This window comes from Stegodyphus dumicola, chromosome 6 (assembly GCF_044657685.1).
Source record: "Stegodyphus dumicola isolate Sdum_Otavi_A_Nest chromosome 6, ASM4465768v1".
In the NCBI taxonomy this organism is placed as follows: Eukaryota; Metazoa; Arthropoda; class Arachnida; order Araneae; family Eresidae; genus Stegodyphus; species Stegodyphus dumicola.
Window position 1 is genome coordinate 76,247,632 of NC_140773.1, and position 19,314 is coordinate 76,266,945.

Sequence of the window (19,314 nt, forward strand, 5' to 3'; positions counted from 1 at the left end):
AAACCCATAATCATTTTTTCGAAAATTGCACACATTAATTAAGTTTTCAGTATGCAGGTTAATGGTGTCTCTTGCAGAAGAAGCGTACAGCTTTGTCCCATCCTTCCCCACACAAACACACACACACAAAAGACAGAGATGTGCAACAAGATAGATTTTCTATTAAATATGACTGAATTCGTAACAACTTGTGACTGTTCTCATTACAAATTTTACTTTTTAATAGGTGCTTTTGGGTCTCAGAACTTTAAATGCGGTCCTGTCGACAAGTTATATTGCAACGCTATCCCTAAGGTGATTGAAAAAGACAAAATGTTCAGCATTAGTGAGGAAACACTTCGGGACAACTGCACGTAAGTTTTACTTTGCTAAAAAAAAAAAAAAATTATCATCTTTCAATTTAAAGTATTTTTATACTTTAAATAAAAAAAATTAAAAATTAAAAAAAAAAAAATTAAATTAAAAAATTAGGCTGGTATCACACATCCATTTATTTCAGACGAACAACTGTTTCAGACAATTTTTCTGTCTGCTTTACCACTGAAAAAAAAAGGCCCACGATTTTCACGATTTTTTCCTTTCTTCAGCGAAAAATTATAAGTTGTACGCTTTCAATAACCAATCAGCTATGAGCATCGTATTCCCCGTCACTGGACATCATTTGTAATGGAGAACTAGTTTCCCTTTTACATGGTAACCCCAAAACGAACCGCAGTCGTTAGCTGTTTCATATCGTGTGAAAAAGAAGAAAATTTGTTCTAAAGAGTTGTTCTTCCGAAATGTTTTGATTGTGCGATACGACCTTTATATGTCCACAATTAATAATAACTTTTATGCAGTTGCCACAAGTCCCCCCCTCATTTTCTTTTTGAGGAAAACTAACGTTATTGCTAAATAACAATGCTAGGACAGTTGTGAAGGACAACGTTTATTCAATATGCGGGCGGTAATTATAAAAACTGAATATATTGCAGTTCTCCATAAAGAGTGGTTCTATCAAAGGAAGTATGTGAGCAAACTTCTTGAAACTAAGTGATCACGTGATCTTGGCTCTTATAAAAGTCCTAGAAGAACTGTAAATTATACGTAAAAGCAAAAGCGAAGATTAAATGTCCGTTTAGACTTTCAGGAGATTGCAGTCACATTTACTTTGCTGGAACCGCACTTTACGGACAACTGTAATATAATCAATCTTGCATAATTTCCGTACGGATATTGCATAAATGTTGTCCTTCACTATTTCTCTGCTTATGAGTTTACTTGTTATACACTATGTCATTCCAAAAAAAAAGCTTCAAACCTGAAGAATACTTACACATTCTTTTGAATAACCTCGTTTTCCTAGATCTGAAAACCTCTTATTTTTTAACTTCAACATTTTTACTTGTTTATATAGCCTGCATTTACTCCAATCCTCTTCTATAATTACTTTTAGGAAAAATTACAGCTGTATGAAAGACATAGAATTCGGATGTTCATATCAAAGTTGAATAATGACAACCAAACTTGCATTTGGTTGTATATTGATTAATAAACTGAATAGCAAAATTTAAAAAAAAAATCAGTTTCATTCGAGTGAACAAAATAAATACTTTTTTCCCCCAAAAACGCAAGCAACCGAACTAGCACAAGAACGTTCAGAGAACGTTCAGAGCAAGTGCTTCACAAACGTGTCGGGAACGTTCAAGCAGAACGTTCAAAATGCCGTCTACATGTTACAGTTCTAAGACGGGCAATAACACGTCAAATACTTGTGTTTGTAACACTTTCATGCAACGTGTCATTAACGTTCTAGTACAACGTTTTTGACACGTTTTAACTGAACGTTCTGAACCACGTCTATGTATTGCAGTTCAATAACGGACAGTAGTACGTCAAAAGTGGTACTACTATCACTTTTTTATAACGTTCTATGAATGTTCTTCTAACGTTCTAACAGAACGTTCCTTTAACGTTCAGGCAGAACGTGGTGAATCACGTCAGTATGTTACAGTTCAATAACGGGTAGTAGAACGTCAAAAAATGGTGTTACTAACAATTTTATAAAACGTCCCTTGAACGTTATATGGAAGCTCCGTTACTTTTTAACAGAACGTTCCTTCAACGTTCTAGCAGACGTTCTAGTTTCTTTTAATCACAGATGTTCAACTGTAACGTTCAGGCAAAACGTTTTGAATTACGTCTGTAAGATGTAGTTCGTTAATGGACAATAGAACGTCAAAATGTGGTACTAGTAATAATTTTATATAACGTTCCTAGAACGTTCTTTGAAAGTTTCTATAACGTGCTAGCAGAACGTTCTCTTAACGTTTGGGCAGACGTTCTGAATGTCGTCTATAGATTAAAGGTTTATGACGAGCAATACCACGTCAAATACTTGTACTGTTAACACTTCTGTATAACATGCAAAGAACGTTCCGAATCACGTTTAACTAGAACGTTTTGAGTTACGTCTAACTAGAACGTTCTGAATCCGGTCTATATGTACAGTCTCTGAAGGACAACAGTACATGAAATATTTGTGTTTGTAATACTTGCGTCTAATGAGAAACTTAGTTTCCAAATAGTGAATTCATATAATAATTTACATTTCTTTAACGGAAGAGAACACTGCAATTTTCTGGAAAAGACATTATCTGTTTGAAGAGTTGAGCCTGAAATGTTACATTTACAAATATATGTTATGCTTTATATGTGCATCAAAATTCAAATTCTATTATTTTTTCTATTCTCTTAGTTCATTACATACATGCCACTTATTAATGAAACTTTACACTTTTTCTCTACATTTACATGCAATTCCTCCAATGCAATATTATCTAGACATTATATTCCCATAGAAGTTTTACACACCATTCTTATTAACTACATATAAAAACAAGATTTGTTACAGTTATAATGATAGAAATGTATTTTAAATTTAATAAATTAACGAAGAAATTAAGTTATTGTTCTCACTGGAAGGAAAAGGAATCAGACTGCAAATCACGATTTTTAATATATGGCCAGAATCATTGCAATTTTCAAAATTCTGAAACCTTATTCATGTGATCATATACACCAAACTATTTTAATGGGAGACTGTATTATATTCTGGACAAAATAATTATTTCTTATTAAATATAATCCTCGGTACTTTTTTGCAGTAAATTAAAAATAAATTGTTTTCTTTCAACACTAATAAGCTCTGATATGCCAGTTTAATAACTGTACTTAAACTTTATATGAGACTACTGCTGTCTAGAGTTTTTGTCATTGCAGTAGACTAAAAGCATCAGGATGATAGGAATTTAAAGTGAATGCTTGGACATTTCTTGTCATTAAAATAAATTTAAAAGTTTGCATTTAAATGTATGCAAATTTTAAAAATAAATATTTTTTCTTGTGTTCTGTTTACAAGCAATTTAACTGTACTAAACAGTTCTCTGTTAAAATTACTTCTGTCCATGTAATTTTTTTATAACGTTAGAAGGCGTATTTTGAAAGTTAATAAACAAATAAAATGACATATATCTTTCACAAATTCATTATTTTGCCATAAATTTGATTTATAAAATTAGTTCAGTGGATGGTCCAATCAATGGATAAGATTCTTAACAAGCAATTTTCAGTTAAAATATAATTATTGTCATAATTTAAAATTTGAAGCATTTATTGCAAAAGGTTTTAATTGAATTCAGCTACTAGGAATGCATTAAATTCCCAAAATCTATAAACTGATAGTTTTATATTATTTCATAAAATTTTAAAGCAAAATTAAAAGTATTAAAGGAAATGTAATGAAATTAATTTCCATATTGCATATTCATGTAATAAATTTCTCTTCTAGAATCAAACATTCAAATTCAATGAACTAATTATTTTCATATTCAGTAATACAATGTATAAGATACAATATTTGCTTAAGCTAAGTATCCTCTACTAATCCAAGTCTTCATGAAAGTTAGGAAACAAACTGAACAATTAATAACTTTAATTACAGTATTTTCGTACAAGCTAATACACAAATTTTTTATTCCATTGTTTACAAACTTCCTTCTTTTGTACATTTTCCTTTTTGTTTATGATACTTTTCTCTAAATAAAACACTTTTCAACCAGTCTTTTATAATATGTTCAATAATACTGCAAGGTACCTCTCTGGTGGCCCGATTTTCTTTGAAAGCACCTAAAAGAATTTTAAAAAAAATATTTTTTAAACTAAATAATCAAGAAATAATAAATTTTCTCAAACTTTAATAAAAGCGATGCTGTTTCATCCTATGTGGTCGGTTTAATGTAAAATTATGTTATCTTGAAATAGTACTATTGAATAATGCTTCAATTTGAGATTTCGTCGTTAGAGTTGATTTTAAAAAAATCAAAATTTTAGATAAATTTCAATTTTTCAAAAATTAGATAAGTGCAAATTGAACTGTTATTTAGAAAACGGGAACTAAAAATATAATGGAATTAAGAAAAAGGATTTTTTAACAGATAATTTTTGGTTAAAGATTTTGAGGTTTGCAATACAAACACCTCATTTTTTGGCATTCTCAGATAGCATTATCAACAATAAAAAAAAATGAAATTTGTTTCCTTGCCAGAAAAAAAACGAAAATGGTTATTTAAATCATGAAATGCTGGTCTAGTTAAAATATTTGGAAAGAATGAAATGGTCATAAAATTATGAAGTATTACAAACAAAAAATGTCGAATTGTGTTTCTTTCAAGTAGCTATTTTCCCATTTAGTTTCTCTAGTGAACAAGGGTAACATGTGCTGCAAAAGATTTTCGATTCTGGAGATTCGTTTTTCCTATTTTCCTTTTATTTCGGCACCGCACTTAAAGGTTCATATGAGTTACAGTCATGGAGTAGAAAAAATTATTTCATTGAAGGGATGGCAACATATATGTTACGAACGAAAATAAGGAGCATGGATACTGTCACCTTGAAATGCTTATACTAAAATAAGAGAGTACAGTGCAACTATGATAAAAATTTAAGTACATGTGCATATGCATGTAAAGATAAACGTTTTACATATATATATATATATATATATATATACTCTTTTAAAATAATTTTACTTTAATTAAACTTAGGAGATAATATAATCAATTAATCAATATTGTTTAGGAAATAAATTATTATATATATATATATGTGTGTGTGTGTATATATACACACTATATATGTATTTTAATACGAATGTTAAGGAAATTAAATAGAACTTTGACTCACAAGCAAAAATATCCTACCATGACTCCCTAAATATTTTAAAATTTATTATACATATAATAAGTATAAATATAAAATTGAGAAATTTGATTTGAAATATTATTTGCTATTTACATTTTGCATATATGAATACATTTCAGTAATCAGAATAACTTTTTATGCTAGTGTTTCATTCAAATTAAAATTTAATTTAATATGAGAGATTTACAATTAATTTAAAATCAAATTACAATGTAAATTCAATTTAATATTAGAGATTAGTGCATTGATTAGTTAGAATTGTGTCATTATATGTTGTTAAATGTGCTTTATTTGCATTAATTTTGCGCAGGTATCTAATTAAACGTGAAATAATCTTAACAAAAAGTGAAGTAGTATTTAGTCATGAAAATTTGTCAACGTAAATGGAGAAATGTGTAAGTGAGAAAAACGTTTAATATGTAATTCTATTCATTCCTACAAATATGTATTTAGGAATTTTGGCACCCTTGTTTTAAATCGAATAAAGCATTTTACTATAGACTTTTCTTTTTTCAGAGCAATAGGCTTCAGGAAAGCCGAGTAGCCAAATTTTGGGGCAACAATTACATCTATTAATATAACAGTAGTGCTAAAGCTATTTCATGATTCATTTAATGAGTGCTTATGATTTTAAACCTGTGATGGAGAACAACTACAAGAAGCGCAACATAATACTTACTCATTAGATTCTACTAAAATAGATCTGATCAATTTTAACCACAAAAAACTTTTAATAAGCAATGCCATATATATTAATATATATATATATATATATATATATATATATATATATATATAAATTGAAATAGAAATTGAAAAGCTAACAAGTAATTTGACGTAAGACCTAGTTGGTCTTAAAAATGTTTTTGCGCAAAATGCTGCAAAATTATGAAATAATAGGAAGAAATATTCTAGTGAGCTTGCTAAAAAGTTACCAGGAGCTGTGTCTCCATAAAATAGTTCAACGCAGTATTTTTTAAAATATTAACATGGAAGTAATTTTTAAAAAAATATTAACATGGAAAGGTGAAAAAACAGCCTACACGCGAAATAAAACTGTTAGAATCAACGTTGGAAAACATGTGAATGCACTAAAAACTAACCTTATCGATGTGATATGTGAAAAGTTAACACATATAAAAAAACAGATCGACGGATATATATAAATCTATACATATGTATATAATTAATAAATATAAAGTAAAAAATCAATATGGGTTATCCTAGAAATGACTGACGGTTTTTCAAAGTTTAAAAGTGAAATAGCAAACAAATTATAACACTTACTAAAATTAATTTTGTTAGAAGATTATTGGTCAAGAATTGTTTTTAGCACCAAACGTCGCCAACAAATTGAGCTTCAATTTCATATATCGTCAGTTATGTCAAAATGCTCTCGAAATGGTCGCCGTTTAAAGCAATCATTTTCGAGATTGAAATACAAAATTAACACGCTCTGTAATGTCACTATTTGAATTTAGTTAAATTCACTTGAAGAAAAATATACAATCCTTGAAAAAAATCATTGAAATTTTTTTGAATATGATTAGAATATGGTTAGAATATGATTTTTATGTATTTTGAAATCGCGATTTAGTCTCAAAGATCATGTTAAGTGAAATATTGGAAGTGAGGGTATTTTTTGATTTTAAAATTTTAATTTCCAAATGTACTTTTAAGCAATCGCTTTTGAACTTTCCTCTTCCTTGCATATATATATACATACAGAGAGACATGTGAATTCAAACAAATGGAGTTAATATAAACCTAAAATGATGAACTCTGTAACAATAAGTCACAAATCAAAAGAATGAATCAAAAACATGGAAAACAAAATTGGAGCATAATTAAATCAATACATAAATAAAACAAAGTTCGCATGAAATTTAAAGAATTAAAAAATATCTTCGGTCTTTCTCAAAGAGCAGCCGAAAGAAAATGGAATTATAAACAGAGAAATCAAATTATATCTACATGAATTGTACAAGTAATCAAAGAGTCCTTTGAATTAAAAGACCAAAACCTTAATTCAAAATTAAAATTTTTCAAAAAATTTAAAACTGTTTAAAAATTATTTAATGATTATTTAAGGATACTCGAATATAACGAAGTGTACAAATGATATCTGCCTAAGGGAGGGAATGAATTCGTGGAGGAATTTCAAAAGAAAACTGGCTCGTATTCATGCTACTCATGGAAAAACCACGAAAACCAACTACGCAACAAAACCGTTCGTCTGGAATAGAAGCCAAGACGAACTCCCAATCTTCGCTAGTGTTATACATTTAGCAACCGATGAGGCAAATTGAAATAATGATAAAAACTGCAAGTATCTGAAATCAGTATTTATCACGATATCACTTACTCCGACGTGACTCAAAATCGAATACATAAATGACAAAATAGACTAAACTCGCCTTTTGAAGTATTTTTTAACGCACTTTCTTTAGAAGATTTTGAAGAATAAGTGAAAGCATATTTATTAATTTTAAATTAAAAAGTTTTTAAAAAATTAATAACTTGGAAAATAGGAATGACATAATGTACATGAAAAAAAAAAAAAAAAAAAAAAAGACGCATGCGGAATTCAAAACCACAGAGAAGGCAAAGCTGGCCAAATTTTGAAAATATGGACTTAGTAAACTTATGAAATTCAAAAGAAGATTAATGAATTTAGATCGTGAAAAAATAGCTAATAAGCAAAGTTAATGCTGAGGAATTAAACATAGCGCTAAGTGTCTCTGAAATGAACATTCTTGAAAAATAAAAGTAAATGACTAAATAGCTAGTTAATTTTTGACGTGATTCAAAATTAGTTACTCAATATATAAAAATATGAAAAAGTCAACACTTTTTTGAAAAGAGCAAATTTTGTTAATTTGAAAGTTAGAAACTTTTTATATAAAATGTACTATAAAAGTACTACTAAAGTACAAACTTTTTATAAAAAGAACTTGAAAAAGTACAGTGACATAAAGCACAAGTCACCAAGAAAAAGAAAACTGTAGAATTCAAAAATCTTATAATAGACAAACGTTCATAATGTGAAATTGTTAAAATGCAAAATTTCAAAATTAAATTAAAATTTGATAAAGGAAAAAATAATCAGCAAGCAAAATTATTATAATGGAATTAAACATATAATTTCGATTTAATTATAAAAAAATAAAAACTGAAATAAATGATTAAAAACATCTTCTACTACTGTAATTAATATAACTAAGTAAAGAAGCTTAAGAAAGTGTAGTAAAATTTAATTTACTACCGCATGAGGAAAAATTAAAAGGGATTTCTTTTTATTTAGCTATAATTTAATTTAGTAGGAGGTAATTCTGTTTTGTTTCTTTTTGTATTTAATTTATCATACGAAGAATTAACATTCTGATACATGCATATTAATATATACATGTATCAGAATGTTAATGGCCTCTTTCGCTTCTGTTTTGGTGTTTCAAAGTCTGAACCTGAATCTAAAATTCAATGTCTTTAAAGCCGTTTTTGAACTTAAATTCAACTGTAGCATAATTAGCTACAAAAATGCATACATTTTTCATTAGATACAGTCTCATCTTTCAACTCAACAACATATTTATTGTTTAGAATCGTTAATCACTTTAACATTTCTTATAGAAAACTCAAATCTTATTATTGAAAATTATATTTTTATTCAGATTTGTAAATAAAATATATAGATAGGCGTTTTTTAATTAAATTTCAACAAAGTGTTAACATTCTAGAGCCTGGTGTGGTGGTGATGGTGTATTTAATTATGGCAAAGCACACTAGGGCTATCTGCCTAACGGGAGGAATGCCTTCGTGGAGGACTTTCTAAGGGAAACTGGCTCGTATACACGTTACACATGGGGAAAACCACGAAAACACCCATGCAGCCAGCCCGTTCGCGGGATTCGAACCTCGGACCGAACTACCACTGTTTAGCGACTTTACCGCTCGGCCGCTGGTGGGCTCCATTCTAGAGCCTGATTCATGACTTCACTCAATGGAATTGAATTTGACATTTATATGGATCCGCAGGCTAAAATCTCTCGTTCAGTCTTCCTTTGAGCATCCATTATTTTATATATGGGTAAGTTTTTAAAGAGGTTGTATTAAAATTCACAAACTAGCAAAGTATATTGAATATTAGAGTCTTACTATGAACCGTAATTAAGAATGTTAAGAATGTAGATATGATTTATTTCGGAGCGAAACTATTAAAACATAAGCTGACATAATATGAGCATAATTAATTAGAGAGAATAAGGATAAATAATATTTGTTTAGAAAAATTAAAGTATGCTTAATACATTTTCCTACGCATCAAAACATTTTTTTAAAATTTCACGGTTTCAATTCAGAAAACATATTATTTCAATTTTATGCTCTCGAAAAACTTCCTACCAATTAAATTAATATGGGAAAACAGACGTAAAAATCATTTGTAGAATACTTACAATATTCTCCCAGGATAACAATATAAAAATTCTCTCAGGATGTATCTGGTTCTCTGTGTTCCAGAATTGCTCTTTCCATGTGACTTCTTTCTTTATACGAAGGCCAGTTACATGTCCCTTTTTATCATCTGACACTCATTTGCTTGGACGACAGCCACTTCATCGGTCATTAGCAAATGTACAACGCTAAATGCCATTTTCTGTGAATGTAATGAAATAAATCCGTAAATGTTCTGAGACTGAATGGAAGCAATCTTACTTTATATGTAGTTAATTATCAACATTAAAAAGCTTGTCTTATACGAACTCAAACTTCCTGACATTCTGGGAAAATTCCTCCCTGACTTTCTGAATATATTTTGTATTTTCCATGGCAGTTTAAAATTTTCTAGGTGAGGGAAACTCTGTTAGTACACCTTATTAAAAACATAATGGATAACAAACATAATAATCCCTATATGCCACTAGCATATATATATACAGTTAACAGATTCCACTGATGTAGATTCTAAATTTATTGATAGTTCTGAAATTATAATGACACCTAAATTTAGAGAACTGAAAGGATGACTAAAATTCTTTTTGTTTATTAAATCTCTAAAAAAAAACAATTTCTTTTTCCGATGAATTTTCTAACAGATATTTGATTATTAGAACTGATTTGTCTATAAATAAACAACAATTATCACCAGTGTCAGCAGATATCTTAAATTCTGAGAGTTGAAACGATATATTTTGCTAATTTCACTTATTGATTCCTTTTCTTCGTCAAAACGTGTTTGTTAAGCATATCTGCGTGCAAGCTGCTGCAAAGGTTTTGAAAGAGCACAAAGCATATTTTTCAGTTCTCCCAAAAAGTTCAAATGTTTTCAACAAAAAGTGTCAAGAGGCCCAAATACTTGAACATCATTTATTAAATGAATCAAAGATAGAACATTATACATTATTAAATAAATTATTAAATAAATATTTTCCCATGTAATCGAATACTGTGTTTAAAAGCTCTTAAATCATTTTCTGCAAATGCATCATTAGAGAAAGCAATATCTGAAGGCTTTATTAAAATAAAAATTTCCACATGTAGTAAAAGAAAGTTGTTGTACATAGCAGATGGTAAAATTGAATTCATAACAACAGGCCTAGTGTATAGAAGAAATAAAGAAACTTTGTTGCCTTCCAACTCTGTATTTCTTTAAGTATTCTAGGTTTACGACTAAATTTGCTTGGTACGTAATGTCTTAGACCAATGTGAGATGAAGATATTTCATTTACATCGCTCCAGTGCAGTTCCAGTGATTTATTGAAAGTTAAAATTTTTACTTATTTATTTGTTTATTTATTTATTGCCGCTTTAGCTGGAGAACTTAAACTGCTCTAAAATAGTTATCAAAAAGTTAAAAAAACTAGCCAAAATTTCAGTTTTTAACTCTAAATAATAAAAAATGTCTATTTCATTGCTTGTGTAAATATAAGATATCTAATTCTCTTAGTGTTTTAATTTTTCTTTACAATTTAATGAAAACAGTACGTGCATAAAATACCTGTACTACATTTGAATAGTATAAAAATTGTATTTCTAAAGCCATAAACACAATCGTATATGCATGCAGATCATAGTTTCCAGCCTTGGAAAATCTTAAAAGACGGGAGATTTTCTTTAAAGACGGGTTTGCTCTAGAAAAATGAAAGGTTTTTCACTCTGCGAGGTTATACCATTTCAAAGAAATTCCAAACTCGCTTTGATTCAGTTTATGATGCATGATGGTTCAGGTTACTATAGTACTTGTAATTCAATTTTGATGTAAGATGCATTAGCATTTTATTAGATAGTCTAAAATTTATGCTCTTTACTAATTTCATTTTTTTTATTTCCTCGCTTTTTTATGCTGAGGAAATCTTCAGTAGTGAAGCAAAGCTTTTATTTATCAAAGTATTTTTAAATATACGATGCATGTGAAATTAATAATTAACATACATAATAACACTAGATAAAATTAGTAATATGCCAGGTACTAAAGTAAACAAAATTAAACACGAAAATTAACTAATTAAACATTGCCTAAATCTTCACATAAAAATCTACTGATGTCTACAGCAGATCAAAACAACTCAGATTAAACGAAATCCGATAAGAAAAATTTATTAAGGTCAATAAAATTAATAAAAAATACAGTTTTGTGAAATAAAGTTTAACAAGAAAAATTATTATGAAAATCATTACAGGTGAACGAATACAATTCGCCTAATTAAAAATTTCATTATTTTGATAAATTTCGTTTTTTTGCTGGGAAAAATTTTCTTTAGTAAAGATTTAAATTTCGAGACATTAAAATCTCGAGATTTGGTAATTTACCTTGAGATGTGATGAAAAACTGGGACTGAGTTGAAAACTTGAGTTGGCAGCTATGATAAGTTTGAGATCAATATGATTATAGCATATACAAATTGGAAGATTTTAGACATATACAAAACAATTTTAGCAAACTTTCATTATTAAAAATATGATTAAAAATGTGAAAATATGCATACTTACACTTTTAGTAGAGCGGGTAAAACAAAGACATCAATACTTCCCTTCGATCTGGAATAATTTTAGCGGTGTTCTTGATGACCTCAAGCCCCGGTCTTTCGAATCGTTCTTCTTTAAGAATGCAGGACTTAGAAGAGAAGGGCTAGCTCATAGAGCTTTTCCCCCTGAAGCAGAAAGTGAGAAGTGATGACGTAGCCATGATGACGCTCAGCGCGCCAATATAATTCACAGCTTGGAAATTAGCGTTTTTGAACCAGCGTTTCAAATGAGCTGTGTGTGAAAGATAGCTATAATTTGGAAGAGGCAATGTTACTGCTTTATGAATTTTAGACTGAACCATTAAAAAATTTAATAATGCTTACTCAATTTTAAAATAATAGATAAAATGTGCTACTCTTTTAACATAAAGTTCCGTGGTTTTTTTATTTAATGCACGTTTATTTCTAATCATTTCTTTATTTGCATACTAACTGAGAGAATTTTTATGCTGCTTCTAAGATAACTATAATAGCAGCTATTTAAATTTACTCAAAAAACAACTTTACATCGACATAGGTTTAAACATATATGACATATATGGCAACATTTCTGCTAACCTACGTTTGATTTTTTGCCTAATTGTAAATTTTACATTGTTATAATTCTCTTCCGATTCAATATAATAGATATTTTTTAAATAATTTTGTAATTTATACTTATATCTATATTACAATTAAATAAATGTATATAAGATTGTTACCTTAATTTTGACAAAATAGCTTTATTCAGAGTACCTAAAACAGTTATTTAATTTTTCAAAAGTGTGAGTAAAGGAAGCAGGTCTTTTTATGCCAATTACTTTGATGTTTTATACTGTTATATTTTATCTAGAATGCTAATCTAGCACAAAATCTAATCAATAATTAGTTACAAAGGATACAATAAAAATAACTTTAACAAGTACTTTACAAAATTAGTTTGTTAAATACTTGTTATTCTTGTTGGTACTATTTTGGTACTATTCATAATACCGAAGAGGCCCAACAGCGGCCGAGCGGTAAAGTCGCTGAACACTGGTAGTTCGGTCCGAGGTTCGAATCCCGCGAACGGGCTGGCTGCATGGGTGTTTTCGTGGTTTCCCCATGTGTAACGTGTATACGAGCCAGTTTTCCTTAGAAAGTCCTCCACGAAGGCATCCCTCCCCTTAGGCAGATAGCTCTAGTGTGCTTTGCCATAATTAAATACAGACATACACAAAATACCGAAGATATTATCGATTAATTCATAGAAGTCAGATGCTTTCTGATTTCCTGTGGGGTAGAATATACCTTTTGCGGTACTTTTGGAAAATAATGTTTTCTCTGGAGCGACTTTTTGTCTCTCGTTTCCCTTGACCATTAAATAATTTGGTTTCAGTTTGTGACACAATTTGATTTCTTCTCAATCTCTATTTAAAACCTCTTTAATAATATCAAAATTTAAAACATTTACATCTTCTAAAACAAATCCTCTATCTAAAACGTGGTTTCTCAGTAATTTGAGGCAGAGCGCGAAATGAGACTCTGATTCAAACAAACTGCACATTTTGAAAAGAACCAACTTAGTCCAGTTTAGAGTCATAGCAGAGTTTTCAATCTATATGCATTTCGTCGAAACTGAGAACGCATATTTTTTCTACAGAATACAAATATTCGCCTCTTTCCTTCTTTAGAGTAAGAACATTACTTTGAATTCTTGGACTACACTAAAATTTAGAAAACACTAAAAAATAAAATAAACACCATTTCTTTAATTTGATAATACTAGATAAAGATATTCCAATTTTTTTTCTTTCCAAAAATCATAGCTTTAAGATGACAGAGCTCTTATGACGATGCTACGTGAAATATTTTCACTAGTCCACCTGATTTTTTTCTTCTTTTTCAGTAATGCATTAATCTGCGTCTTTATAAAAATAGGCTTCAGACATTTTTCCAAATTCTCCGATTTGTGCTCCCCCCCCCAAATTTCGCTATTTGAGATTTTAATTTCTGATACCAATTTCTGTCTAGATGTCGTCCACCTTCTTTGTCGCTGAACAAACATTCTAAAATTGTTCTTTTCTCTATTTTTCAATACTTTAATACAATTTAATACAATTTTCTAAGGATATTATTTTGTTCTTCAAATTATCAATGCATTCTTGTTTATCCTTAAACATTCAGGATGATCTACATTTTCATTTGTGAGTTTTATTTCAAAATCATTAAAATTTGATTCATTATTGTCATCATCAATTTCGATTTATTATTGTCATCATAATTTACTTTCGGCACAGCATTCTATTCCAACAGTTTCTTTTTGTGGCTATCCAAACAAGCGATTTTTCATATCATCTTCATAAACACTGCATAGAAAATGTTCGCTGCAGATTTTTCCGCTCTTCACATTAATAGAATCTTCTCTTTGACATTTGTGTATCCATACTTTCTTCAAAAGCAAACTCTCATTTGGATCCTTTGGTCCCATGAAATAAAATATCTCATCCTTTCATACTTCTGTAAGTGCTACGGCACGTTACTGCAGCGCAAAAAGCCATATTACGTAAACGATACTTTACAATATAGAATTTAAAATAAAAACTGACTAAAATTACATATATATAAATTATTTTAAATATATACATTATTAGAAAACAGATATATATATATATATTATTAAAATTAATTCGGGATATGTAACCTCTAGAAAATCGTCTCGCAGCTCAATGAAAATACTGTTTTAAACGCGGGAAATCAGGACAGGTGGCATCACAGTGACGTCAGATTATTGCCTGTTACGTCCCCCCACTAGGCTCACGTCGGCGAGAAGTCGAACAAAGATGAGCTAGCCCTTCTATTTATCCCTGTTAAGAATGACTGAGGTCAGAGTCAGCCGGACGTCAGTAATTTCAGGATTTGATTGGTTACATACGTTTTTTGGACCGCAGGCCATACTTTGAGGGAGAGTACTTTGAGGGAAAAAAAGTGATTTCGTCCTTGAGAGAAGTAGTGCTGTGGGACAACATATGGAGAAGCCGAAAGAGCTCCAGCCTAAAGTCTACTGTGTGCAGATCCATAAGTCAAGTGAGATGATAAAAAAGTAAACGTACAAAAACATTTTGTTTGATTAATTCATCGACCAAAAATTAAAAATGTTTTACTAGGCACTTTACAATTTACAACACATTCACTGCAGAGACGTTTTGGCTTTTATAGTGTTTTTATACGGTAATAGTATAATAGTTAGTCAAAAACGGAGGTGTTAATTTTAAAATTTTTCATTAAGTCGAGAATTTAACTAGCAGCTTTCCTTGCAAGTGATGTAAGTTCCACACATTGCAAAAGTTACTTTAATTTCAAAATTTAATCAGATAATTATGGCAGAAAACCAACATATTTTCGTATTCTCGTCGACATCAACAAATGTTTTTATAATTTTAGAAAAATTATCATAGAAAAATCAACGTACCATAGCACGACTATGATGAAATATTTTATATCTGATAGTAAACAAAAGTTGGTTAAAAAGTATATTCGAATATTTTGAAATTTGTCCAATATATCTGGAAATTAAGCTGATCTTCATGATTGGAAGGTAGTAGGAAATTTAAATCTATTAACACAGAAATATTAGAGTGTCCTTTTCCGAGTTTAATTTAATTTATTTATTTATTGGGCATGTTCGTGTGTGTTTTTGAATTCTGCATCTGAATGCTTTACAAGAAAGCATCCTTTTTCTTAGCTTTCTTTTTAAATGCATTGTGAAATATTAAAAAGCATACATCTTTATTTATTACATATTAATGATATTTAAAGAAACATTAGTATTTCAAAGAATCCATAAATGCACATACGTATTTGATTTATATATATTAAACTATTCTTAAGAGATATTTATGAATATCATACTTAAACATACAAAAAAAAAAAAAAAAAAAAAAAAGATACCCTTCATGAACATACACTGTCCATGTGACACGTTTTAATGTGCTCTACTACGTAAACTTTTATACTTTGTTGTTGTTGTCGTGTCCATATTACATGGAACAATGGTTGCCAGAGCTTATTCTGAAGAGAGGTTGGACTTCTATTTTCCACCCCAAATTTTGAGAGAGAGCATCCCGGGGATATCCCACTCCTCTCCCCTTCCACTAATCCCCACGAAATGACTTTCGGGTCGCCGCATATTTAGAGTGCCGCCATGCCGCACCGACACTATACATTTACAAACGTTCATGTCTTCTCCGAGATTCGAACCCGGGACCTTCGGTATCGTAGTAGGCTTCCCTAACCACTATACCGTCTATGAGACACTTTTATACTGTCTTTACATGTAATGGAAACTGTTAATACCGGTAATTGACGTGCGATTATACGGATAAAAGGTGTAACAGATAGGCATAATTCAGAACGTTCTTGTAAAACGTTACTGACACCACCGTGAATAACGCCTGCTTTACATTTTCGGAACATGATCCTGTTATTTGTGTCATTGGTTACTATTTTTGAGTCGATTATATAAGTAACAGAATAGCAGGATCAGTTACGGTATCGTAGCATCATTAGGTTAAATCGATCCAGGAAACATGAAACACGTGAGGAAAAGAAGTCTTATATACTTTCTCTTTTAAGGGTGACTAGGTATGAGGTGGCTCAGTCGAAAAATCCTGGTAGTGACGAATTGTTGTCTACCATCTTTTATTTCGGGCGTCCCTTGTAAAGCTTTTTAGAACTCACGAAACAAGAAATCCGCAGTACTCTCACCAGGATTCGAATTCCGAATCCTCCGAATACGTATTAGCGTGCTTGCAATTACACTACGATGGTATGCGGAAAGAAGGGACACTTTCCATAGCTAAATAGAATAGAAGCATAGTAAAAGAACTCTTCAAATGCGGCACTTCCTTCCTGTAAATTGCGATTTCTAATTGCAAACCTTTCTGCTGAATTATTTTATTAACTTTATTGCAATGAAAATAAGTATTAGACTAGATCGTAAGAGATAAATAAAATCTAAACACTGCAATTTATTTAACTAGATGTCTCACAGAAACATATGGAATTTCTTTTAAAATTTTCCTTAAAATATTTTAAAATATATATTATATTTTTAAGTTCTTACTTGCCAGTTCTAAAGAAGCATTTATAAGACTGACGAGTCGGAAGTCTTCTCGAGTGTTTTGCTGGCTAGGAAAGAGAGGGGAGAGTCCCTCGGAGTGTTCTCCATCAAAACTGCGACGAAACTTTTTCCTTTCTCACGGCAGAAGATCGGTCGCACTCACAGCAAAGTTCTCGGTGATGGAATGGCTAAATAACTGATGAAGACTGGCCATTCCTAAGAATGTATTAAGTTACGAATGCCCTGAATTTGAGACTACAGCTTTCAGTTCTCATTTCTCAACTAGTTTCGCAGATTGTTTTCAGCGTGAATCGTACATGACTATCAGAATTTTTCGCGCTACATAGATGCAGAAGATAAAATTAAAAATCCCTGCCTTTTACGAATAAATAAAAAGTGCCATTCATTCCTGCTGTGAGCATAACAAGATATAACGAGTTTCTGTGTTTTCCTGAAAAATTCATGCATGTGTCCGACTATGTTTTACCTTCCATGTTTTCCATCATCATATATGATTCTACACGGCAATCTGCAAGGTATCCAAAGATCAGGTAATAAATAAAATTGTAATTCAGCGAACATTTTTCCATGATACGTTACAGTTTCAAAATATCGAAATAATGCTAACAAAAGTAGAACGCACATCATCACTCTTAAAATCACATTCAACTTTTTTTGACGTTAATTACGTCTAGCGTGCAATATAGAACAAACGAATAATATTTTTTAAACATTATTTCCATAACATTGTGCAATTTTTATTTTGAATTTTATTTTCAATTGAATTATTTGGTTTACATTTCATATATTGTTGATACTCAAAGACATTTTCTAAGGATGCGAAATGACGTTATAACGATCATTAGCTTCATATAACTATGAAAATAATAAATTTCCCTGTTAATAAAAAGTTTTTATGCTTATACACATCATTTAAATGCACCGTATTTCATTTAAGTTAAAATTTTTATGGCCATGTATAATTTAAATGGTACAGAATGCCCTCAGTTTAAACTCATATTAGCTATTAAGTTGGATATTGCAGGATCAGATTGCAATTTTTATGAAAATCTCATAATTTTTTATTACAAAAGAAGATATACAAATGTTTAACAGGTTTCGAATGCTGTTATATGCATGCAGACGTATTGTATGCAACAATTTAAAATACTGTAGTCGCAAAAGGATTTTTTGAGTGTATTTGAAATTTTATATGTGCACGTTTATTAAAAATATAAAGTCTTTATAGATTTTATTATACTGCACCATTTAAGTTAAGTTTTTCTTCTCTTTTCTTTCTTTCTTTTTTTTTGGGGGGGGGGAGGCGATAATTTTATGTGGATATTTTAAAAATAAATATTCTTAAAATATTTTATGGTAAATTTTAATTATTTCTATGTGAACATTTATATAATAGTAATCAAATATTTGAACATATAGGTTTGGTTTCTAAACAATAATCAGCGTTATTTTAGCCAGTTTATTAGAGAAAAATCTTCTTTTTAACCACCATGTTGCCAGAAAGTTATTTTTCTTTTGCTGAAGAAACACATAACTCGCTTTGTGTTGCTTCATTTGAAATTTTCATCGCTAAGTAGAGCAGTATGCACATATTTAAAATAAAATTATTCTTGAATAAGAGAATATTCTGTTTCATAATTAATGTTTGGATTAGCGCATGTAGAAAATATTTATTTACTTTGTTGAACTAATTACGGATACGAAACAAGTATTTTATAACTCCAAATATTCAGAGTTCTAAAGTACTTGGTACTAGATATTAAATTCTGAATTGAAAAATCTGGGTAGTTCTTTAAATCTTTTATTTGTAGGCTAAATGTGATTATTGCTCTACAAATGAATAAATTTTGTACATACCAAGTTTTGTTTCATCAGAGATAACAGTGCTAAGTGAAAAGTAAAACATTTTCTGTTCCTTATAAACAGTATACAAAAAACGGTTCTTTGATG

At 29.9% G+C, this 19,314-nt stretch overlaps 1 protein-coding gene and 1 long non-coding RNA gene across 2 annotated transcripts in view; one reads left to right on the plus strand and one right to left on the minus strand.

The window, feature by feature from the left end:
* The window catches only part of LOC118197043 (uncharacterized), a 102,168-nt gene that overhangs the window by 13,734 nt on the left and 69,120 nt on the right, over window positions 1–19,314 (plus strand). The window contains exon 2 of the mRNA XM_085818557.1: window positions 227–353. Coding sequence (XP_085674683.1) covers window positions 227–353 — 127 coding nt within the window. The remainder of the gene's footprint in view (window positions 1–226; window positions 354–19,314) is intronic.
* On the minus strand, window positions 3,963–12,331 carry LOC146996786 (uncharacterized). The gene is made up of 3 exons (XR_015041468.1): window positions 12,229–12,331; window positions 9,696–9,895; window positions 3,963–4,167 (listed from the first exon to the last, which is right to left on the minus strand). It is a non-coding gene; the product is annotated as an uncharacterized LOC146996786 (long non-coding RNA).